Source organism: Schistocerca piceifrons, chromosome X (genome assembly GCF_021461385.2).
Source record: "Schistocerca piceifrons isolate TAMUIC-IGC-003096 chromosome X, iqSchPice1.1, whole genome shotgun sequence".
Taxonomy (NCBI): Eukaryota; Metazoa; Arthropoda; class Insecta; order Orthoptera; family Acrididae; genus Schistocerca; species Schistocerca piceifrons.
The window spans coordinates 197250608-197275016 of NC_060149.1; the positions used below are offsets into that span (position 1 = coordinate 197250608).

The 24409-nt window shown below is 38.2% G+C and overlaps 1 protein-coding gene across 3 annotated transcripts in view; it reads left to right on the plus strand.

The window, feature by feature from the left end:
• Positions 1-24409, plus strand: part of LOC124721565 — a 640226-nt gene that overhangs the window by 466670 nt on the left and 149147 nt on the right. For all 3 annotated transcript variants that reach the window (XM_047246603.1, XM_047246605.1, XM_047246604.1), the window contains one exon: positions 3961-4041. In XM_047246603.1, coding sequence (XP_047102559.1) covers positions 3961-4041 — 81 coding nt within the window. The remainder of the gene's footprint in view (positions 1-3960; positions 4042-24409) is intronic.

The window sequence follows — 24409 nt, forward strand, 5'->3', positions numbered from 1 at the left end:
ATATGGACACCAAAAAATTTGAAGTTTCTACCCTATTTATGATTTCCTCACCATGTGTTACACTTGCAATTGGTGTAGTACCTAGATTTTCAGAACTGATTCGTTGTGTCTTTTTAAAATTAAGGGTGAGACAGTTTGCCAAAAACAAATCTTTGATACTTTTAAGAATATTGTTTCCCATTTCTTCTGTTGCTGTATGTTTGCTTGGATTGATTAGAACGCTAGTGTAACGTACAGGAAGAACTAATTCTGATTATATTGTATTAGATGGATGATTGTTTACATACGTGAGGAACCAGAGTGGACCTAAGATTGAGCCTTGGAAAACCACATTGTGAAGTTTCCCCAGTCAGTATAATGTCCCCAGACTACAATAACTGAATTACAAGTAAAACTTCCTGCAAAATTTTGGTTGGATATTACATTATCCATTGGTTGGCTGTACCATCAACCCCACAAAATCTCAGTTTATATATGAGAATATTGTAATTCACACAGTCATATTCCTTAGATATGTCACAGAAAATTCCAACAAGTACTGGTTTATTATTTAATGCTTGTAAAATTTGGTAACTGAACATGCAAATGACATTCTGAGTAGGTCAACTCTTCTGAAACCCAAACTATCATTTGCTGAGAATATTACTGTTACTATATTGAAATACTGTTGTAGAATACACCACCTTCCCAAATATTTTAGAAAATAATATCAGCAGTGAAACAGGTCAGTAGTTATTGGTATCTCTCCTATCACCTTTCTTAAGTAGGGGTTTGTTTGACAATGGCATGTTTCAGTTTCTCTGGAAAAATGCCTTGAGTTAGTGACACATTATGTATTTCAAATAAGGCAGGCCTTATTATATGGGAACAAATCTTTATTACTCTATTGGAAACACCATCAAAACCAGATGAGATTTTATTTTTGAGAGGATATATGACTGTCTTAATTTCAAAATGACTGAATTTTATGAGAGTTACTTTTTCAACATACTGTTATGATTTTTCTCTTCATCTGTTTGTCCGTATACTTTCCACCATATTTAAGAAGTAATCATTGAATAGATATGCTACCTGTGGTTCATTGTTTATGGGCCTTCCATTCATTTCAACAATGATGGTATCCTCTTCTGTGGCTCATTGTCATGTCCCTCATTTCACTATGTTCTATATAGCCCTAAGTTTGTTGTCAGAGTTACTGATTTCTGACATTATGTGCATGTTCTTTGATTTTTAATAACTTTTCTCCATAATTTTGAGTAGCTTCTATAGTGTGTGATTTCTGTAGGATCTTTATTTGTTCTGGCCAACAGATACATATTTCCCTTTTCTTTTCACAAGATACTTTAATCCCTCTAATGACCCATGGGTTTTTTACATGTCTGTTTAATGTCCTTTCTGATTAGCTTATGCAGAAAGCTGTTTGCAGATAGTGATATGAATTTATTGTGGAATAGGTTAAATTTTATTCCAGCATTTGGCTCTTTATAAATTTCATCCCAGATCATCTCCTGTAAATTATCCTTAAAAACATCTGTCTTGTGGTCATTAATTATTCTAATTGATTTCCACTGAGGAGTATCCATACTGTAAGGCACTATGTTATCTATCCTAACTAACTGTGCATCACAATCAGAGAACTCATTTGTTACTGGGTGAACAGTTATTTTCTTGCTTTGAGCTTCACCAAAAAAAACATTACCAGTTAGGTTCCTATTGTTTTTATCTAGCCATGTTGGAAAGATAATTACTGAAATCAAATTGTGGGATCCAAACAGGATTTCCTGTTCATTTTCCCTATCAGAAGGCTTTTAAAAAATCTACACTGAAGTCACCACAGACTATTAACTGCTTGCTGATGTGTAACAGATAGCATAGTAAGGAATCCAGATTCCTAATAAACAGCTGAAAATTTCCCTGTGCTGATCTTTATCAGTTACAATTAAAAGTGAACCATTTTCCAGTATTACTACACAAGCACACTTTGCTGTGTGCAGATCACTACAAAATATACTTATTTGAATATTTTTTTCCTTGTCTTATATCTTGATATATGTAACAACTCCTCCTATCCCATCTTACACTGACAAAAAACTGAAACACCAAGAAGGAGTTGTGTGACATAAATGAAAGTTGGTAGGTGTGTTTCTACGTCTGAAAGATGTTGTCTGTTCAAATTTTGCACCATTAGCATAAGAGTTACCTTTGAGACTGGATGTGGTGAGTCAATGGTAGACAATAGTGTCTTTAAGATAACAAAGATATCATTATCAGCACCTCACTGAGTTTGAATAAGTCTGTAAAATAGGGCTACAATAAGCTGGATGTTCCTTCTGTGATATTCCAGAGAGACTTAACAGAAATGTAGCCACTGTGCATGGATGCTGGCAGTGGTGGTCATGAAAATGTACGGTCACAAAAAGACCAGGCACTGGATGGCCACACACACTACCAAGAGAGAAGACCATCATGTTTGGCATATGGCTCTGGCACATCATACTTCTTCTGCAGCAGCAATTTGAGCAGCAGTTGGTACAACAGTGACACAAAGAACTGTTATAAAGTGGTTACTTCAAGGCCATGTGTTCCACTGACACTAAGCCACTGCCATTTATGACTTCAGTGATGTCAAGTAAGAGCTCATTGGAGGGCAGGGTGGAGGTCTGTTGGGTTTTCCAATGAATGCTGGTTCTGCCTTGGTGCCAGTGATGGCTGTGTGTTGGTTATAAGGAGCCCAGTTGAGACCCTGCAGCCAATCTGTTTGTGTGCTAGGCATATTGGACCTAAACCTTGAGTTATGGTCTGGAGTGTAATTTTGTATGACAGCAGGAGCACTTTTATGGTTACCCCACACATCCTGTCTGCAAATTTGCACATCAGTCTGGTGATTCAACCTGTTGTGCTGCCATCCGTGAACACCATTCCAGGGGGTGTTTTCCAACAGGATCTCACTTTCCCACATACCGCTGTCATAACCCAATGTGCTCTACAGAGTGTTGACTTTTTCCTTTGGCCTGCTCAATCCCCAGATCTGTCTCCAATCGAGCACATATTGGATATCATCAAACGATGACTGCCCCTATATTGACCAATCAAGTGCAACAGTCATGGAACTCCATTCCACAAACTGACATCCAGCACCTCTACACCAAAATGCGTACAACATTCTGGCAGTTACACTGATTATTAATATACCAGTATTTCACATTTGCATTAGTTTCACACTTATGTTAACCACAATTCCTCAATTTTAATCACTTAAATACATTACATAGACAAATGTATTCTCAAAATTTGATTACACCACATCAATTAGTTTTTGGTGTTGCAGTTTTTTTCTGTCAGTCTAGTTCTGCATGAGTAAGATGCTAGAGAGTAATCTTTTATATGAACCTAATCTAACCCTGTATGAATGCTCACAGATGGGTCAGCCACACATTTATTTGTTTTTTCAGAAAACAGAAAAACGAAAAATATTGTATATCCCAAAGCACTTGCAAAAACTTTTTTAAATTTAATTTTAAGCACAATAGTCATTGTCTTTCATATATTTTTTACACTGTAATTGTCTCTGCTTTGTATATGTGTATATACTTAGTAAGAGAAAGAGGCATTGCAATGCAAGCTGGGCACAGCTAATTATATGTTAAAATAGTTGGCTGTTACAGCAGACAGAGGGCTTCCAAAGGTGACAATGTCTGCTTGCACTGTTTTGTTCAGAAATTTTACGATGAGTGTAAACCCTGTGTGTCATCATGGAGTACCTTCTTACAGTATTCATAACTTTAGGTAATCCCAGTACAGTGCTCTAAGATGCTACCAGTCATCCTTACACCACTTCAAATCTACCTATCTATCTATCTATCTTTTTCACCACTTAATTCTTCAAAATTTTCCTAAACACAATAATAATTGTCATTATATATGATTATCTATCAACTTTTGTAAATTGACCAATTCTAGGTTGCAGAGCAGCTGATAAATCCCTTTGGTGATGATGATGAAGATTTTGAATTAAATTGGCTTATTGATCGACACACAAAGGTACTGTGCATCTTATTTCTCTCTAGTACCAAAACTACGCATTTCTAATTATAAAGAGTCTTGGTATTTGTCTTTCATTTGGCACTGTCATAACTGTGTTGGTTACTAATTTTTGTTTTTATGAGATGCAATATCTGTGCAGAACCTTGATAAAAGAAATGATAGTGTCTACAATTTTTCTTTTTTACTCATGGAAGCATCTATCCATAAATGGCATCTGATAAAAAAGTCATGAAATCCCATGTATTTATCAAATGCTATCTGAATATTGTGACACTGCATCTACACCTATACTCTGCAAACCACTCTTAAATGCATGGCGGTGGGTACTTACTATTGAGACATTTAGCATGCCACTTCCCATTCCATTAGCATATGGAGCTTGAGAAGAATAATTGCCTGAAGACCTTAGTGCTCTCTGCTATTAGTCTAATTTTGTCTTCAAGATTCCTATGGAAGGGCTACAAAGGTGTTTGTTGTATATTCCTAGCTTCCTCACCTGAGCTGTTTTTAGAAAGTTTGTAAGTTGGCTTTCACAGAATTGTTCACATCTCTCTTAAAGTGTATGCCAGTTCAGATTTTACAACATCTCCATAACACTCTCCCATGAGCCTAACAAACCTGTGACCACAATGTGCTGCCCTTCTTCATATACTTTCAATACATTGTTTTAGTCCTGTATGATATAGGTCCCACACACTTAAGCAATATTCTAGCAACATTGGCATTGCAAGTAATCTCCTTTGTAGATAGACTGCATTTCCTCAGTGCCCTACCAATGAACCACAGTCTGCCATCTGCTTTAGCTATGTGATCATTCCATTCAGTGTACCTACGGACTGTTACTCCCATCTATTGTGTGAGTTAACTGATTCCAATTGTGACTTGTTGATATTGTAGTCATATACAACTATGTTTCTTCCCCTTGCAAAGTACATCATTTTGGTTTTATTTTCCTCGTATTCCACTATCATATAACATGCTAAAGGCTTACATCAACAACTGTTCCAATAATTCCAGGTATGATTTTGCCTGGAAACTAGTATGTGACAGCATCCACTTTTCAGTACTTGCTTGTTAATACAACTTTCTCGTAGATACTATTATCGCCCACTTCTTGTACTGAATTTTTAACTGGTCACAACATGTGTAAATAAAACAAACAAGTATTAACAATACCAGAACACAGTTGATATGCCTAACTTTGGTCATATGATAAACCTTATTAAATGTTAAACTCTATACACATGCTGTTCCTTTGTGGACTAAAAGCTTCCTGTTCTTATTAAATCTGGCCTCTTGTTATTCTTTGCCATTATTTATTCTATGGTAGGTTTTCTGTTATTCTAACATTATAAATGATTCTTACTACGTCATATTTCATTTCATTTATGTTTAAATGCTAATCTTCCTTTTCTCATTTTTTTTAAAAAAAACCTTTATGTACCTCTATTTATGGAGCTGTAGTAAATACAAACAATATACCCAGTTTCCAGTACTCTTTTCATTTGCCCTTTTACACAGATCAGCCAACAAATTATGACCACTGCCCACTGTGACAATGGATGCCATCTGGTGGCATAACAGGCATATTAACCTGTAGCAAAAGTATGTAAGTGGAGCAGATATCGACAGGGGTTACCATAGATAAGATATGGGCTACAAATGGGGAAATCCATTGAGATATGTGACTTTGACAAAGGGCAGATTATTATTATTATGCAAACCCTGTGAATGAGTATCTCAAAAACAGTGAAGCTGGTAGAATGTTCAAGTGCTACGTTGTGAATATCTACAGAAAGAGGTAGAAGGACAGTGAAACTACCACTAGGTACTAAATGGTTGGATGTTCACAGCTCTTCACAGAACATGCAGTTCAGAGGCTTGTCTGCTCTGTAAAGTAGGATAGATGATGATCTGTGGCATCTCTGCACAAAGAGCACAATGCTGGATTTCCAGAGCACATAGTTATTGTAGATTGTTGAATATGTAGCTCCACAGCAGACCAACCCGAATTGCTCACATGTTGACCCAACAACATCATCAATTATGATTGCAATGGACATGGGACAATTGAAATTTGACCATCAACCAGTGGAAACATGTCAGCCCTTTCGGTGACTCACATTTTTGCTATACTAGGTCAATGGTCATCTCCACAAATGCCATCATCAAGATGAACAGCAGCTTGAAACATGCAGCTCATCACAGACACAGGCTGGTGAGAGCAGTATTATGCTATGGGAGACATTCTCCTGCACTTGCATGGCACCTGTGGTAGTAACTGAAGACAGACTGACAGCTGTGAACCACCTAAATACCTTCATGCTTGATGCCTTCCCAGATGTAACTTTGCTGCAGTGGTTTGAGGAGCATTATAGTGAGCTCACATTGATGTCTTGGTGACCAAATTTGCCTGATGTAAATCCTACAGACCCTATCAGTGTTGTTATCAGGCACCATCACCACATACATGCATCAGTTGTTCATTATTTATGTGAATTGCATGATCTGTGCATAGACAACTAATGTCACATACCTCCAAAAACCTACCAACAAATTGTTGGATCCCTGATATGCAGAATCAGTGATGTATTTCATTCCAAAGATATATAAACAAACCAAGTGAGGTTGTGCAGTGGTTAGCACACTGGACTCACATTTAGGAGCATGATGGTTCAGATCCACATCTGGCCATTCTGATTTAGGTTTTCCATGATTTCCCTAAATTGCTTCAGGCAAATGCCAGGATGGTTCCCTTGAAAGTTCATGGCTGACTTCCTTCCACCTCCTTCCCTAATCCAATGGAACTGATGACCTCCCTGTTTGGTCTCCTTCCTCAAATCAACCATCCAGCCAACAGGCAAACAAGCCATTATACAGGTGGGCTTAATGTTTCTGCTCACTAGTGTATATACTGCTTTTTTACTGATAGACTAGTTCACACTTTTTTGATGGACTAGAGATTTTTTTTTAAATTTTTCTACTTTTTCATCAAGCAATGAAAAATAAAAGAAAACACTGGAGTCAGTGGTAAAAGCACGTTCCTATTCATCTCTGTAAAGTTCATCAAACTAACAAGATTTGGTGATTTTGTCAGCTATTGTTCACATATGAATGAATATATCAGAGGACAATCCCAAATTCTGTATATCTTCGCATTTCTGTGTTTCTTGTGGATGCTATACTTAAGAAATGATTGTTGAACCCAGTGCTTTATTAAATGAAGTATCAAAAATCGAAAAAAACTTCAGAGACAACCAGCCTAAGCTCAATGTGTTAGTGAGCCAATAGCAAGTTCATATGATATACTAAAATGAATCACACATAGTTGTGATAGCACTAAAATAATGTTTTGAAAGCTAATTCATTTTAATGCACTGAATGCGTATGTTTTACATTGTTACACTGTCCCAGCCATTAGCAACATAATTTGTAATGTAAACAAAAGAAGCATGCAGACACTTGATGAATATTCAAGTTGCAGGCATGAGATACTTCAAAAGTAGATTTAATTAGAAACATAGACTAATCTTTAAGTTAGACACATCATATAAGGTAACACTTTCATTTCATCTGCTTCTATTCAATGACAATTTAAAGTCATAGGCGTATGATATTCACTATGAGGCAAAAATATAAAGCTCAAGTGATGAGATATAGTGCAAGGGTTATATGTGAGTGCAGGCTTTCTTGGTGAATTTCATATATGAAGTCTTCATGGGTTGTCAGCCAAGAAGCATCGTCATCTCGTGCTACAATATGATGACACTACTCAGCTGACAAACTGTGAAGACTTCATATATAGTACAAGAGCTTTTTTTAAATTTTCACATCTTGGTGCACAAACTAAAGCAAATATGAATATCAGAAATGGTTCATTTACAGAAACCTCATATATATAAACAAAGATGATGTGAATTACCAAACGAAAGTGCTGGCAGGTCGATAGACACAGTTTGTGTGTCTATCAACCTGCCAGCGCTTTCGTTTGGTAAGTCACATCATCTTTGTTTTTAGATATATTTTTCCCACGTGGAATGTTTCCCTCTATTATATCCATATCATTTTTTTTTCACTGAATATTGGTACATAAACTCAGTAATTTCTTCAACCATTCAGATCAGAGTTAGGGAAATCAAAGGCAGAGGACTGCTAGGAGAAACACAGAGAAAACAGTATGGGGGAAATCATGAAACAGACCATCTGATGATTAGGAAGTTGGTGTGAGAGTGATGAGTAGAGTGGGACCAGAAGAGGGATATGGACAAACAGGGGATGGAAATCAGCAGAGATTCAGGCAAAGGAGATTGTGTTAACAAATGATATGTTTCAGGAACAGTTCTTGAATGTACAATTGAAATAATGTGGTGTTGAGGTAAGGTAAATATCCAAGTAGCACAAGTTGTGAAGCCACTGAATTTCACCAAATTATGCTGAGCAGTATGCTCTGCAATTGGGTAGCAGGTTGATCCTGAGTAGAGCTTTACTTCATCCTGTTATACAGTTTTCACAGTGTTTTTCCTAATGGTCTTCTTGCAGTGCTCTTAACTTCCTGTGTAGGTCCCAGTTACTTTGCTGCAGCCACTTAAATGTTTCACACACTTATGTTATTTCCCAACCTATTCCCTCTCTCTTTGTGTGTGTGTGTGTGTGTGTGTGTGTGTGTGTGTGTGTGTGTGTGTGTGTCCCACAACCCTTCCGCTCCTATGTCCACACCGCACTATACCCCCTACCTCAGCCAAGAATATTAGTTGTTCCACCCATTGAATAATTTATGACACATACAACAACTTGTCTTGCTCCTCTCCCAAATTTAGCAATTTGGTATCTCCAGACTTCAGAAATATTTTCAGGAAATATTTCTCAATTTTTTGACTGGTTGTAGAGATTATTTACATTTGGCCTTATGAAGAGACCAGAAGAGTTCAGAATTTTGTTTGAGTACTGTTTTTGACCAGAACTAGTATGAAAACAATCTTGTGATTATGCAGATAAACTGATGGCGCTTAGGCCGGTATTACACTATCAAATTTCTTTGTCCAAAATCTTTGTCCAATATCTTTGTCAAAGATATTTGATAGTGTAATAGGGACTTTGTCAAATGTCGTCCAATATTTGATCAAATCTAGGGCCTCGCTGTATATTTGATCAAAGAAACCGCTTGTCTTCTGTTCACTGCTATGTGACATGTTACCACATGGAGCGCTAGCATCGCTGCAGCGTTCTGTCGTCTGTAGTGTTTTTATAACCATTGCCGGTAAATACAATTGGTGTATGCCGACAACTACAAAATTAATAGAGATGTCTGAAGCTGATGAGGCGCTTTACAATGTGAGGCACCCTGAATACAAAAATAGATTAAGAAGACTGGAGACCTAACCTGACCTAACCTAACCTAACCTAACCTAACATAACCCTCTCCTGTAACAAGGAATCGGAGTGTTATAATGAGCCTGTCTTCTGAAGATGTAGCAGTTCTTAAGTGAATATTGTGCTTTGTGATATGAGGATACACTTCATTGAGCACATACAGAAATGTATGCTCATCCATTCTTAAGTAATTGATGTACGACTTGACGTCTTCCACTGTAAGCTCACGTAACAAGTTTTGTTGAATGCTTTTATCGTGTCGTCGTAAAACCCACGGCTTCACCCAGATTAGATTAGTTTTTCGCTCCATAGGTCCGTGCTGAGGAGATCCTCGTGGATGTGGAACATGTCGATTTTTTTTAAGCTGAAATAACGATACTAATAGTATGAATGAATACAATACATCATTTGTTTCTATTAAAAATTTCGCCAATGGAGTAGAAGGAGTTGGCCAGTAGTAAGTCTTTCAGGCTCCTTTTAAACTGATCTTTATTTCTAACTAAATTTTTTATGTTTCCTGGCAAATTATGGAAGATGAGTGTTCCTGAGTAGTGGACCCCTTTTTGAACTAAAGTAAGTGTTTTTAAGTCCTTGTGCAGATCATTTTTGTTCCTGGTATTGTATGTATGAACTGAGTTGTTTGTTAGAAAAAGAGATATATTATTTACGGCAAATTTCATTAAGAAGTAAATATACTGAGAGGCAGTAGTTAGTATACCCAGTTCTTTGAAGAGGTTTCTGCAGGAGGTCCGTGAATTTACTCCACAAATAATATGTATTACACGCTTTTGAACCTTGAAAACTTTTGTTTGACTTCAAGATTTACCCCAAAATATTATCCCATATGACATTATGGAATGAAAGTATGCAAGCTTTTTCATTTTTATGTTGCCTATGTCTGCTAACACTCGAATTGCAAATACAGATTTGTTAAGGCCTTTCTGCAGTTCTGTGGTGCGCTCCTCCCAACTGAATTTATTATCAAGTTGTAATCCCAGGACTTTTAAGACTGTCAACCTCGTATGTATGGTTCCATTTTTTCCCCCACTTCTTTTCCGCATGTGTACACAATGCAATTGGAGTACGTAGAACTGCTGCGGTTAATAACAAGTTGTTGTCAGCCATCTTGAACTTTGACGAAAAATTTGATGACAGTATAATACCCCATCTAGCACTACGTCAAAGATCTTTGTCAAATATATTGGACAGAATATTGGATCACATCTTTGATCAAATCTTTGACAAAGAAATTTGATAGTGTAATACCGGCCTTAACCACACCTGAGTAAATCTATACCGGAGTAAATTTATCTACCTATTATTCTCTATACTTCAGGCCAAATGCTTTTTTTTCTTTTTACTTTTGGAAAGAGGTAACTGAAGAGAGATCTCTGGCTTGCAGAATAGGCATTCATATCAAATACCAACTAAATATTTTCTCCAGTTTTACTTGAATTGCACTGCTATGTCCAAGGTTAAAATATCATTCAGTTCCAATATGCTATCCTCTTTAGCATAAAATCTCATTGTCCAGACTCAAGGAAGTTATAGGTGTTTTGTCCTAAAATTATTGCTTGAATTTAGGAGGGATTCATCTTGAGGAGTCACTGGGTGCACCAGAAGGTGTGCTGGTTCGGGTGTAACTAGAGAGGCAAATGAGATTGCTGAAGGCTGTAACTGAAGGTTAGCTGCTACTCAAAATATAGAGGAGATGCTGACTCACAGATAGGCACAACAAAAGGACTCTCACAATTGAAGCTTTTGGCCATTAAGGGCTTTGTCAACAATGGACACACATACACACACACACTCACACAAATGCAACTCACACACAACTGCACTCTCAGGCAACTGACACCACACTGTGAGCAGCAGCACCAGTACACGATGGGAGTGGCAGATGGGTAGGGGTGAGGAGGGGGAGGGGCAGGCATGGGGAGGGATTGTATGGTGGGGTTGGTGGACAGTGAAGTGCTACAGGTTAGACAGAGTGCAGGGAAGAGGTGAAGAGGGAAGGGGGGAGGGGAAGTAGCGGAAAAGGAGAGAATTAAAAAGACTGGGTGTGATGGTGGAATGGCGGCTGTGTAGTGCTGGAATGGGAACGGGGAAGGGGCTGGATGGGGGAAGACAGTGACTAACATAGGTTGAGACCAGGAGGGTTACACCAATGTAGGATATATTGCAGGGTAAGTTCCCCTTGTTTCTTGGCCACAGTCTGTCGATGGCCATTCCTGCAGACAGACAGCTTGTTGGTTGTCATGCCTATGCAGAATGCAGCACAGTGTTTGCAGCTTAGCTTGTATATCACATGACTGATTTCCAAGGTAGCCCTGCCTTTGATGTGCTAGGTGATGTTAGTGACCAAACCGGAGTAGGTGGTGGTGGGAGGATGTATGGGACAGGTCTTGCATCTAGGACTATTACAGGGGTATGAGCAAGGAGGTAAGGGATTGGGAGTAGGGGCTGTGTAAGGATGGACGACTATATTGTGTAAGTTCAGTTGACAGCGGAATACCACTGTGGGGGGGGGGGGGGGGGGGGGGGGAGGATAGTGGGCAGGATATTTCTCATTGCAGAGCACAATGAGAGCTAATTGGCACCCTGGTGGATAATGTAATTCAGTTGATCTTTGCAGTACCTTCTCTCCATCCACAAAATTCTCCTGCTATGCAATCCCAAATTCCTGGAACCCATAACACACATTGAAACCTTTGCCCAGCAGGAACATGCACAGCACCAACTCAAAAAGCTCTCCACCCTGCCCACTTCCTATTCCCACCTTGGAGTACCACTGCCCACTACCTCTTCAACAACCTCCAAACCTCCCCCTCATCCCCATCCCCTCATAGCTGACAAACCCTGTCTCACAGATCTACTACATTTACCCCACCCTCCAAAACTCCCTCTCACCACCACACAGAATCCAGAACTTAAACGACCCTACAATACAGTCATGATCCTTTCTGCCAGAAGCCTTATCCCCACAGAAACATCAGTCCTTTCCAAAGGCCTCACCTTTTTTCCCACTCCCAAATTTAATCATGCAGGACTTATTAAAGACCTTATCTCATTCTCCTGGTCCTGACAGTGGAAACACTTTTTTGCCATCAACCCTGCCATTCAGACTCAACCAAAGACCAATTTTACAACTTGCCTATCTCACTTCACTCCTCCATCCAACTATGATCCACCCCCATTGCCATCAAAACCACCCACTGTTTACTTTCCGGAATTTCTTAACCTCGAACATTGCCTCACCATCATTACCCAAGTCCCTCAACATACAAAGTAACCTTACATCCACAGAAAGAACTGCAGTCCACCATCTAAAAACTGATCCTTACCTTGTAATCCTACCTGCTGACAAAGGCTCCACCACTGCTGTTTTAAACTGCTAGGATTACCTGGTGGAAAGACTCCACCAGCTGTCAGATACTTCCACCTACAAACCTTGCCACAGTAACCCCATTCCAGTAATCCAGCAGGATCTCCAGTCACTACTAAAATCCTTAGTCCCATCCCAAAACCCCTCCCTGGAGTCCATCTCTCTATTCACCTCCTACCTTCTACATGCTTCCTAAAGTCCATAAATCTAACCACCCAGGATGCCCCATTGTGGCCAGTTACTGTGCCCACACTGAGAGAATCTATGCTCTCACAGACCAACACCTTCAACCTATTACCCGGAAACTATCCCCCTATATAAAAGATAGCAACCATTTCCTCCACTGTCTCTCCACAGTTCCTGCCCCTTTACCACATGATGCCCTGCTCGTCATTATTGATGCCAACTCCCTGTACACTAACATTCCTAATGCCCATGGCCCTACCACTATTGAACACTACCTTTCCCAATGTCCAATGGATTCCAAACCAACAACCTCCTTCCTATTCACCATGACCAACTATATCCGCACCCACCATTACTTCTGCTTTGAAGGCGTTACCTACAAACAAATCCGAGGTACTGCTATGGGCACCCGCATGGCACCATCCTATGCCAACCTATTCATGGGCCACCTAGAAGAATCCTCCCTAAAAATGCAGAATCGTATACTCCTCACTTGGTTCAGATTCATTAATGACATCTTTGCTATCTCTATTGAAGGTGAGGACACCCTATCCATATTCCTCCAGAACCTCAACAACTTCTCCCCCATCTGCTTCACTTGGTCCTACTCAATCCAACAAGCCACCTTCCTAGATGTTGATCTCCACCTCAAAGATGGTTATGTCAGTACCCTCATCCATATCAAACCTATTAACCACTAGCAATACCTCCACTTTGACAGCTGCCACCCGTTCCATACCAAGAAATCCCTTCTGTACAGCCTAGCCACCCATGGTCATCGCATCTGCAGTGATGAGCAGTCCCCCTCAAAATATACTGTCTCACTGAAGCCTTCACTGACCATAATTATCCTCCCAACCTTATACAAAAACAAATCTCCCATACCTTATCTTTCTGGTCTTCCACCACCTCCAAAAGTCCCACCATCCAGCCGCAGCCACAGACGATTATTCCCCTCATAACTCAGTACCACCCAGGACTGGAGCAATTGAATTACATTCTCAGCTAGGGTTTCAATTACCTGAAATGAGAAATGTCCTGACCACCATCCTACCCACTCCTCCCGCAGCTGTATTCCATTGTCCACTGAACCTACACAATATACTTGTCCATCATTACACAACCCCTGCGCCCAATCCCTTACCTCAGGACTCAGTCCCCTGTAATAGGCCTAGATGAAAGACATGTTCCATACATCCTCCCACCATCACCTACTCCAGTGCGGTCACTAACATCACCTATCCCTTCAAAGGCAGGGCTGCCTGTGAAACCAGTCATGCGATCTACAAGCTAAGCTGCAACTGCTGTGCTGCATTCTGTGTAGGCATGACAACCAATAAGCTGTTTGTCAGCATGAATGGCTACTGTCAAACTGTGGCCAAGAAACAAGTGGACCACATTGTTGCTGAACATGCTACCAAACATGCTACCCTTCATTTCAGCAACTGCTGCATAGCCTGTGCCATACTGATCCATCCTACCAACACCAGCCTTTCTGACTTGCGCATGTGGCTCCCAACCTCTCCCCTGCTCTCTGTCTACCCTGCAGCACTTCACTGCCCACCACCCCCACCATACTATCCCTCCCCCTCCCTGCCCCAGCCTCTTCCTTATCCCTCCCGGTCCCCACTTCCATCATGCACTGCTACTGTTGCTCACAGTGTGGTTTCAGTTGCCTGAGACTGCAGTTGTGTGTGTATATTGCATTTGCATGAGTGTACATGCAAATGTGTGTGTGTGTGTGTGTGTGTGTGTGCGTGTGTGTGTGTGTGTGTGCATGCGTATTGTTGACGAAGGCCTTAATGGGAGAAAGCTTTAACTGTGAGAGTATTTTGTTGTGCCTATCTGCGACTCAGCATATCTGTTACATGGTGAGTAGCTACTTTCGTTCTTATAATATCGTTACATTTCTTCCTGGATTTTCCATTTTTTATGTCTTGTGTTGATGAGTCCACACCATTTAGAATTCTTGACTGATTGACTTTATTTATATGAACATACCATGGTTGGTCTTTGATGTATTTGCTGAGCCAGCTATGGGAGGTTCCCCTTTCCCTGAAAGAATCCAATTTTTGCCAAAAGTGTGTTGAGATTTACCGTGTCAAAACCTTTAGTGAGTTCAATAAAGAAACCTATAGCTGGGCATTTCTTGTCAACAAGGTGTAGAGTAATGTCAAAAAATTCATATATCGCATCAGCTGTGGTATTATTTTCTTGTAAACCATAATGAACAGAAGAAATAATTTTATTTTTTCTAAGAATGCAACGACAGGCATTTCCACAAAATTCTTACAATACTTAATCTTGCTTCTAAATTTTTCAGATATAGCACAAATCACTCTACCTGTATCAAACAGTCCCCTCCCCACTGATTAATCTTATTCTTAATGTAAGGACATCCAAAATCTAAATCATCATCTCTGTTATTATACACTTCATGTAAAAGATCATTTTCAATTTCAGCATTGCATTACTTTGGTTACACGTGTTTTCAGGTAAAAATTGAATAGATTGAATGCATTCCATAGAACAACTAACATTATTTATTATAGAAGGAACACAAAACATATTACTGTCAAAACTATATTTTATATTTAGATCATCTTTCACTTCATTCCACCAATATGGATACAAATTTTGACTAACTTCTGCTAACTTACTCCAGAATGCACATTTATCTACATTATCATCAATTTGGTTCCAAACAAATTTCAAAAAGTTTTCACCTTTATTCTCTGGGCTTACAGATTACTCACCTTTACTGTTTGGATCATTACTCTGCATGACATTAAATGAAAAAACTGCTTTGATATTCCATGACTCTCACTTACATCATTACATATATCACTTACCTTACCTGTATTCACAAATAACTCTGAAACTTCATTATTATCAAACTCCACAAATACCTGATACTCATCATCATCATCATCACCATCATCATTATCATAATCTTCCAAAATTACTTCATCAGTAACATCATTAACAAAACAAGTCTCATCACCATCAAAGTCACATAGCTCACCCACATTCATTTGCAATAAGCTACCAGTCTCAGACTTACCAACCTGTCATTTCACAGCTCTCATTCAAATCTACATCAAAAATACCACCTAATTCAGATCCAGTACAGTTATCACCTGTTTTGCACACATCAATAACACTGTTTTCAGACCAAGAGAAGAAATCATTAGTATACGTTACATCAAAATTCTCATTACACTCACACTCTGGTTTGTGATTAGTTTCTACATCATTATAATTAAACATTATATTCCAAAACTTTTGATCAAAACATAATTGAGAAATCTGATGTTCCTTCTGATTAACTTCAGGTACCCGTGCTACATTATTAATACTGTCATTATTGTCTAAACGCAAGTGTATATTGGGGGTCCTGTACTTCGTGTATTTCCTCACCCCAAAATTGTGGACCTTCATTGAGGCGGCCGCTGTTTCCTGAATGGCCACCTCTATGATTATTTCTTTTATTAAATTGCCCATGGTTATTACCATTATTGCTATTCTGCTGATGTTCAAAATTTCTGTCTCTATTGTTATTCTGACCCTAATAAAAATTACCATTATCTCTGTTTCTGTAGTTGTTACCACTGTGATTTCTATAATATTGATTGTTATGGTACATGCTTCTTTCTACTGCTCTATCTAGCCTGACAACATATCGTAAAAGTTGTTCAAGGCATTTGTCAGGTCCGTCTACTAAATCGCACTGCAATCTCTCTGGTAATCTCCTTTTGAGTACATCAATCAGAATCATTTCATCAAATGGTTTGTCAAGATGAGTTAATTTCTTAAGCTGATTCTTACAGAACTCTTTCAGAGTACTGTCCCTGTTGCTATAATTTGGCCCATTCGAAAATTCACTTTTAATTCTCCCTTGTTCAGCTTCTGACCAAAATGTATTAAAAAAACTTTTTTTCAAAACTTTGATATGTGTTCCACTGACTTAAATATAGATTTACCCAATACATCTTTTAACAAATTTAATCTTTTAGTCAGCACTCATGCCTGACACAAAACTATCTCTACAGTGGTGTAGAAAAACCATTGGATGTAAATTGTCTGAAGGAAAACTTTTCATTGGAATGTTGAAGCATAAAATACCATTGTTTGAATAAGGAATTTTGTGAATACAGTTTTCTTGCACTATTGAAATTTTTTGATCTAGAACTTTTGAATTAAATAGCATACTATTTTCAACTTTTAAAATTTTTTGATCTAATCTACTAAAGTTTTGTTCCATTTTTTTCCTTTACAGCCTTCTGTTGAACTTTGACACAGTTAACATTCTTCTCCTGTTGTGAAGATTGTGCAACTAACTCATTTTCCAAAGCAATAAATTTATTTACTAAGACACCAACTTTTTCATTAACACTTTTTAATCCGTCTGACAACCCACGTTTTAGCTCCGAAACCTGATTACTAGGTTGGTCTATTTGGTATTGTACCCTGTCCATTTTATCATTGTTTTCAGTTTGTATTCCCATTAAGTGATCATTGACTGCACTAAATTTGCTATTGTTGTCTGCTTTTATTTCTATTCAGTGTTTCCAAAATCAACTGCATAATATCTAGACTGGCAATGGCAAGGAAAGCGTTCCCGAAGAAGAGAAATTTGTTAATATTGAGTACAGATTTAAGTGTCAGGAAGTCTTTTCTGAAAGTTTTTGTATGGATGTGAAATGTGGACAATAAATAGTTTAGACAAAAAGAGAATAGAAGCTTTCAAAATGTGGTACTGCAGAAGAATGCTGAAGATTAGATGAGTAGATCACATAACTGATGAGGAGATATTGAATAGAATTGGGGAGAAGAGAAATTTGTGGCACAACTTGTCTAGAAGAAGGGATCGCTTGGTAGGTCATATTCTAAAGGCATCAAGGGATCACCAATTTAGTACTGGAGGGCAGTGCAGAGAGTAAATATTGTAGAGGGAGACCAAGAGGTGAATACACTAAACTGATTCAGTATGATATAAGTTGCAGTAGGTACTGGGAGATGAAGAAGCTTGCACAGGATAGAGTAGCCTTGATGCTAACATGACTAAGCTGGGTCCTACAGCTTTCACATCTACATCACTACCCTCATCTCTATACATTTTCCTAGCTATCACACAAGTTAAAAATACTAATAATAATAGTAATAATAATAATTCACTGATAGTTTGTATATATCTTTTCTGATATCCTTCATCACAGCTGTAATGTCCCCTTTCAAATCATCCAGTCCATCATTGATGATATTATCTGGTCACTGTTGATCTGACTTTTTCCATCAGTTCTAGGGTTTTCTTTCATCAAATGATTGAAGTTCATTTACATAAAAATTGCAAATATAGAAGTAACTGACCTTTCTTCTTCTGCAACAGACAAAACTTCATTATCAGTCAACAAATCATGGCTCACACTTTAACACTTCTACTTAATTATTATCTACTCATCGGTAAGGTAATCCTCAAAACTTCGAAGACAGATGAATTGACTTATCAAAAGTGCATGTCATCTGATGTTATCTAGAATCATAAGTAGAAGGTTAAAACGAAATTTTTCTCCACATCATTCATTGTGAAAATGCCTCCCTTCCTGGACTTGAATCTTCCGCCGATTGAGATGTTATCGCCTACAAGACCTGGCATTGTGATATCGACCCGAAGATGCAAAGTAGACCTAGTTATGTGTATAGTAATATGCCATTTACTTTGTATACACACTCATGTAAAAAAGTTAGTAATGATAAACTTGGAGGGAATGGAACAGCCCAAGCAGTTATATTAAATGGACCTATATTCTTGGAGGGAATGGAACAGCCCAAGCAGTTGTATTAAATGGACCTATATTCTTCCGTAGCTGCAAGGTTAATTTGATGCTGGATGTCGCTACCGGAAATTCTGGTAGTGGTTGGTTTACCCTATTATTATTATTATTATTATTTGGATGTTTAATTTATAAATAGAGTGGTGTTTGCTTGGAATGTCACATCTGTGTGGGATTGTACAGAATATTAATTTCACCTGAACTGTGTTTTGTATTATTTCATTAATAGGTTTACAAAATAGGTGTGATTTCCCTTCATTGTAGCTGTTGTTTGTTCCAGAAATCACCACTACACTGTCATTCTTTCTGTGATATTTGGTCTTTTAATTAACATATACTGTAATTTTGAAATAATGTGTACATGGTTTTAGAAATGAAGTTATAGTGTAATTATTTTGTAGAATGTTATTCAGAAGCCTTATGCACTTCCTACCAGTACCATGGCTGTCACTTACAAGGAAACCTCCCCATCGCACCCTCCTCAGATTTAGTTATAAGTTGGCACAGTGGATAGGCCTTGAAAAACTGAACTCAGATCAATCGAGAAAACAGGAAGAAGTTGTGTGGAACTCTGAAAAAATAAGCAAAATATACAAACTGAGTAGTCCATGCACAAGATAGGCAACATCAAGGATAATCTAAGCATAGGAGTGCCGTGGTCCCGTGGTTAGCATGAGCAGCTGCGGAACAAGAGGTCCTTGGTTCATACCTTGGAGTGAAAAGTTTACTTTCTTTATTTTCGCAAAGTTATGATCTGTCCATTCATTCATTGACGTTTCTGTTCACTGTAATAAGTTTAGTGTCTGTGTTTTGCGACCGCACCGCAAAACCGTGCGATTAGTAGACGAAAGGACGTGCCTCTTCCATGGGAACTGAAAACATTTGATCGCAATGTCATAGGTCAACCGATTCCTCCACAGGAAAACACGTCTGATATATTCTATATGACACAGGTGACAGCACGTGCGTCACATGACAGGAATATGTTGTTGACCCACCTAACTTGTACACTTGGCGAATGGGTAAAAAGATTCTTTTACCTTGCCCGATTTAGGTTTTCTTGTGGATGTGATAATCACTCCCAAAAAAGTGATGAAAACATAAGAGTTTGTGACATAAACCGTAAATAAAAAATTAAAGGTTTTACTCAAAGGAAGACTTGAACCAAGGACCTCTCGTTCCGCATCTGCTCACGCTGACCACAGGACCACGGTGCTCCTGAGCTCACATTCTCCTTGATGTTGCATATGTTGCGCATGGACTACTCAGTTTTTATATTTTGCTTATTTTTTCATCATTCCACACACCTTCTTCCTGTTTTCTCGATTGATCTGTATTCAGTTTTCAAGGCCTATCCACTGTGCCAACTTATAATTAAATCTGAGGGGGGTGCGATGGGGAGGTTCCCTTGTTAGTAAAATTATGTCCTTTTTTGCGTAGAAGCTTTTTTCATATTGTCTAAGAAAATCCACATGTTTGAGTTTTAGTACGCCTTCATAGATTGAATGCTGTTTAAAAATCAAATTTCATCATTTCTTCCAAGCAGATGTTCTGTCTGTTTCAGACTGGCATACTTGCCATGGAACTCCTCATTTTCTAATATGGTGTTCTTTTGTATTTTACAGGACCCTGGCAGTGCCTATAATAGTTCATATGACAAAAATCTTCTTCCAAATTTTCAAGTCATTACTCAGGCTGTTAATTAAATATTTCAGATATACTATTTCTTCCTTTATTCAATTTATATTCTCATTTTCAGTTTCATTCCCCCAAAAGCAATCTTTTATGTATCCTGTTGTAATGACCTCAATCCTGACCATATTTTCTCATGTGACATGTAGTATGGATTAGATTTGAAGTGTAATGCAAAAATTGTTTTCTCGTCCCGCTATTACTGCACTTCACATATCTTGACTGTGGTGCATCTGCATGCATCTTCATTTTCATTAATATGTTTGTCCACACTTTTCATTTCTGATGTAAATATTAGAAGCTGTAGAAATTTCACAAGCTGTTTACAGTAATTAAAAAACAAATTTTTTATGTTCTTCCTTTTGCAGCTGGCTGCACCATTTCATTACACAAAAGATGCAAACTCCATTGCCATTGAAACTGCGCTGGTAGTAATGAAAACATTTTTACATTTCTTAAACTGAATGTTCACTTTTTTCTCTCAGAAATTACTTATTTTCATGCTAGTTAAAGAGGAAGGCATCACTAGGTAGCCATCTTGTCTGACCATATAAATCTGCACTTCTTACTTAAAGTCCAGAGGTCAACTACCCATGCTTGATAGAACTGTCCTGGTTTCTTTTGTCTCTGATGAAACTCCATATGGGAAGGCACAATGTGGATTTACTTTAGATAACAAATGCTGAGGAACCCACAAATTGCAGAAAATAACAATGCTTCTTGATCCTGTGAACAGCAAAGTGCCAAAGAATATGGAAAATTGCAGCCTCAGTTCAAGACAAGAAAAAAGAATTTTGTAAAGATGGGTCCTCTATGTGAAATGCTGTGAAGCCCTACTGCAGACATCACACACATGAGTCCCAATCTTCTTGGAATGGTTTAAATGCCAGCGGAGTGGGTGGGCATGCAGAGGACAGTAGCTGACGGACTGTGGTATCTTGGGATGCTGTAACCAACTGACGAGGCAAGTGTAACTGGTACTGTCATTGTTCAAACTGCCATTGTCATTGTTCAAACTTCTGTTGTTCGTGTTCAAACTGCTGTTGCTGCTGAGTAAGCTGCTGCTACTGTTGTTGCAACAACTGAACCAGTGCCAAATCCATTGTACTCACAGAACATGTGCAAACTGATACAACCTCATTGTCAAAAACTGTAGTGTCTACAGTTCTTTATTATGACTACCAAATACACAAGAAGTATAAAGGCAGTGATAGAGAACCAGAATTACACAACCACATGGGAACATTAACAGAAGAATATCAGCCCAGGATGAGCCCAATAACATGCAATGTTCATCACACAAAATCACAGAACAGAAGAGAGAGTAAGGCTACACTGGAGGGATGCTGCTGGGACCACTCAGTTGGCAGTGGCATTAACAGCAAGTAATGTATGTGGAATTAATGCCAGTAAGTGAATGGAGTGTTTTCCAATACTTGACGTTAGTGGTGTTAGTAGTGTATTGCCTGAAGTATGTGTAGCATAAGTAAGTCTCTGAAATATCTCTTTATTCTCTAGTACTGTGTGAGTGTATCCTCATTATGAGTTTGCAGAAAAAGAAAAGTATAAATGACTGGATTCATGCAGGAGTAGTAATTCTAGCAAGGGGAGGATGCGACAGTTAGGATAAATAGGCTTGGTAGGGTTGTGTCTGGAGCTGTTTGTGCCTCACATGTGCATGGTGTGCTCAACTGCTTTTGAGACTCATGCTTGTTTATCACTGAACTGGGGTTGACTTTTGTAGCACTTTAATAGCAGCATTACTAGTGGTCTCTCACCAGATTTTGTCATTTGCTGCTATTTCAATGCATTGTTCACAGTTTACCTGTCGTTCTAATATTGTCACTATCAATGGCTTCTCACCACATTTTCTTCTTTCTTGTACATTCAACAGCTTGTGTTTCAAATAAATATTATTCTTAAGAATGAAATGGCATTTCTGCACTTCAGAATGATCTGCAAACAAGTTATCAGTGGTAAATAACTTTGTTAAGTATTGCATTATGAGAAATCATGAAAATATTACACCTCAAATGGTTTCATTTACTTATTTGCATGTATCATAATCATAATATATATGTTCAAAACTCTTATGGTAAATCAACATTAGTGATATGGGTAAGTAATTCAACAAATTACTCATACTTCCTTTCTTGAGTACTGGTGTGACCTGTGCAAATTTCCAGTCTTAACGTATGGATCTTCTGTTGAGTGAATGGACATAAATGATTGCTATGTATGGAGCTATTGTACCAGCACACTCTGAAAGGAATCTGACTGGTACTCACTCTGGACAGAAGGCCTTGCCTTTATTAATTGATTTAAGTTGCTTCACCACAATGAGGATATCTACTTCTAGGTTTACTTATGTTGGCAGCTGAACTTCCTTAGAATTCTAGAACATTTACTTTGTCTTATTTGGTGAAGGTGCTATCATCAGTAATATTGTCATCAGTATTGTGCAGTGAATGTACTGATCATATCTGTACTTTACACACAACTAGGATCTCTCTGGATTTTCTGTCAGATTTCAGGACAGAGTTTCATTGTGGAAGTGATTAAAAACATCTTATATTGAAGTCCACACTATGTTATAGCTTTAGCAAAAAATCACCAACCTTGGAGGTTTTGTATTCTTTTAAATTTGGCATGCATTTTTCGTTCCTTCTGCAACAGTGATCTGACATGTTTTGTGTACAATGGGGAATCAGTACCATCTCTCATTAATTTATCTGATATGTATCTCTCAAATGCCTTTGACACTATTTCTATGAATTTAAGCCACATCTGGTCTATTATACTATTACACATTCAGAAGTTCTTCTATGAAGTAGGAGTTTTCAAGCGAATATGATATCAGTTTTTGCTTGGAGTTAGTTTTTTTATCACTGGGTACTGTATCATTGATTTAAGGCTGAGTACCTCACTCCTTTCTGTGCCACACTATGTGTTATTGAAGGATAGAGTAAGCCCAGATCAGACAACAGTATAATGTGGTGTGCAGTGTAACTCATTTTTCCTTATATTTATGAATTTTACTATTGTTTCCAAACTGTGATTTATTTTTGGCAACAAATACCCTAAGGGAATGAATGCACTGTGAGACAGTTGGCAGTACAGCCAACTGCTCAAAGAGCAGTCTGCAAGAGTTTGTAGACTGGACACCACTTATTATCCTTATTAAATATTTCTCTGCAACAAACACTTTCTTTCTTGATGATAGGTTATCACAGATTATGATGCCATAACATATTAGTGAACAAAAATACGAAAAGTAAGTCAAATTTTTGGCAGTTTCCTCTCCCAACTCTGATATTATCTAATGCAAAAGACACAGAGCTTTGATTTTGAGAAATTCTGCAACATACTGTGTCCAGTTCATGTTCTTATCCTTACAGGAACGTATTAATTTATAATTTTCTATTTTATTTATTGATTTACCCTCATGCATTACTTCAGATAGTCTTGTCATGTCTCCTGCAGGACAGAATTTCACGTGGAGTATTGTGTATTATTTACACATTTAAGTACTGAAGCTTCTCCATTAGGCTTGGTTATAATGCTTCCATCATGAGCAAAGAGAGCAACTTCTGCTTCCTGTAGATAGCCTATAATGGCAGTTCAGTCATACACAGAAGAGCAGACCCAATATTGATCCCTGTTGCACGCCTGTTATGATTATTTGCCAGTCAGAAGAAGTATCTATGCAATAAGAAAAATATTCCAGCCTGGACCTTGCTGGAATCTTGAAAACAAGAGGTAGTAAATAATGTCTAGTTCATGGTGAGTGGTGCAACAATGCAGCACCCAAAGCATGGCTGCCTCATCTTTCGTGTCAGTATCAGTGGGTTAACAAAAGTCAGTTAGGACTCAAAAAAGAGATTTCAACTAAATATAC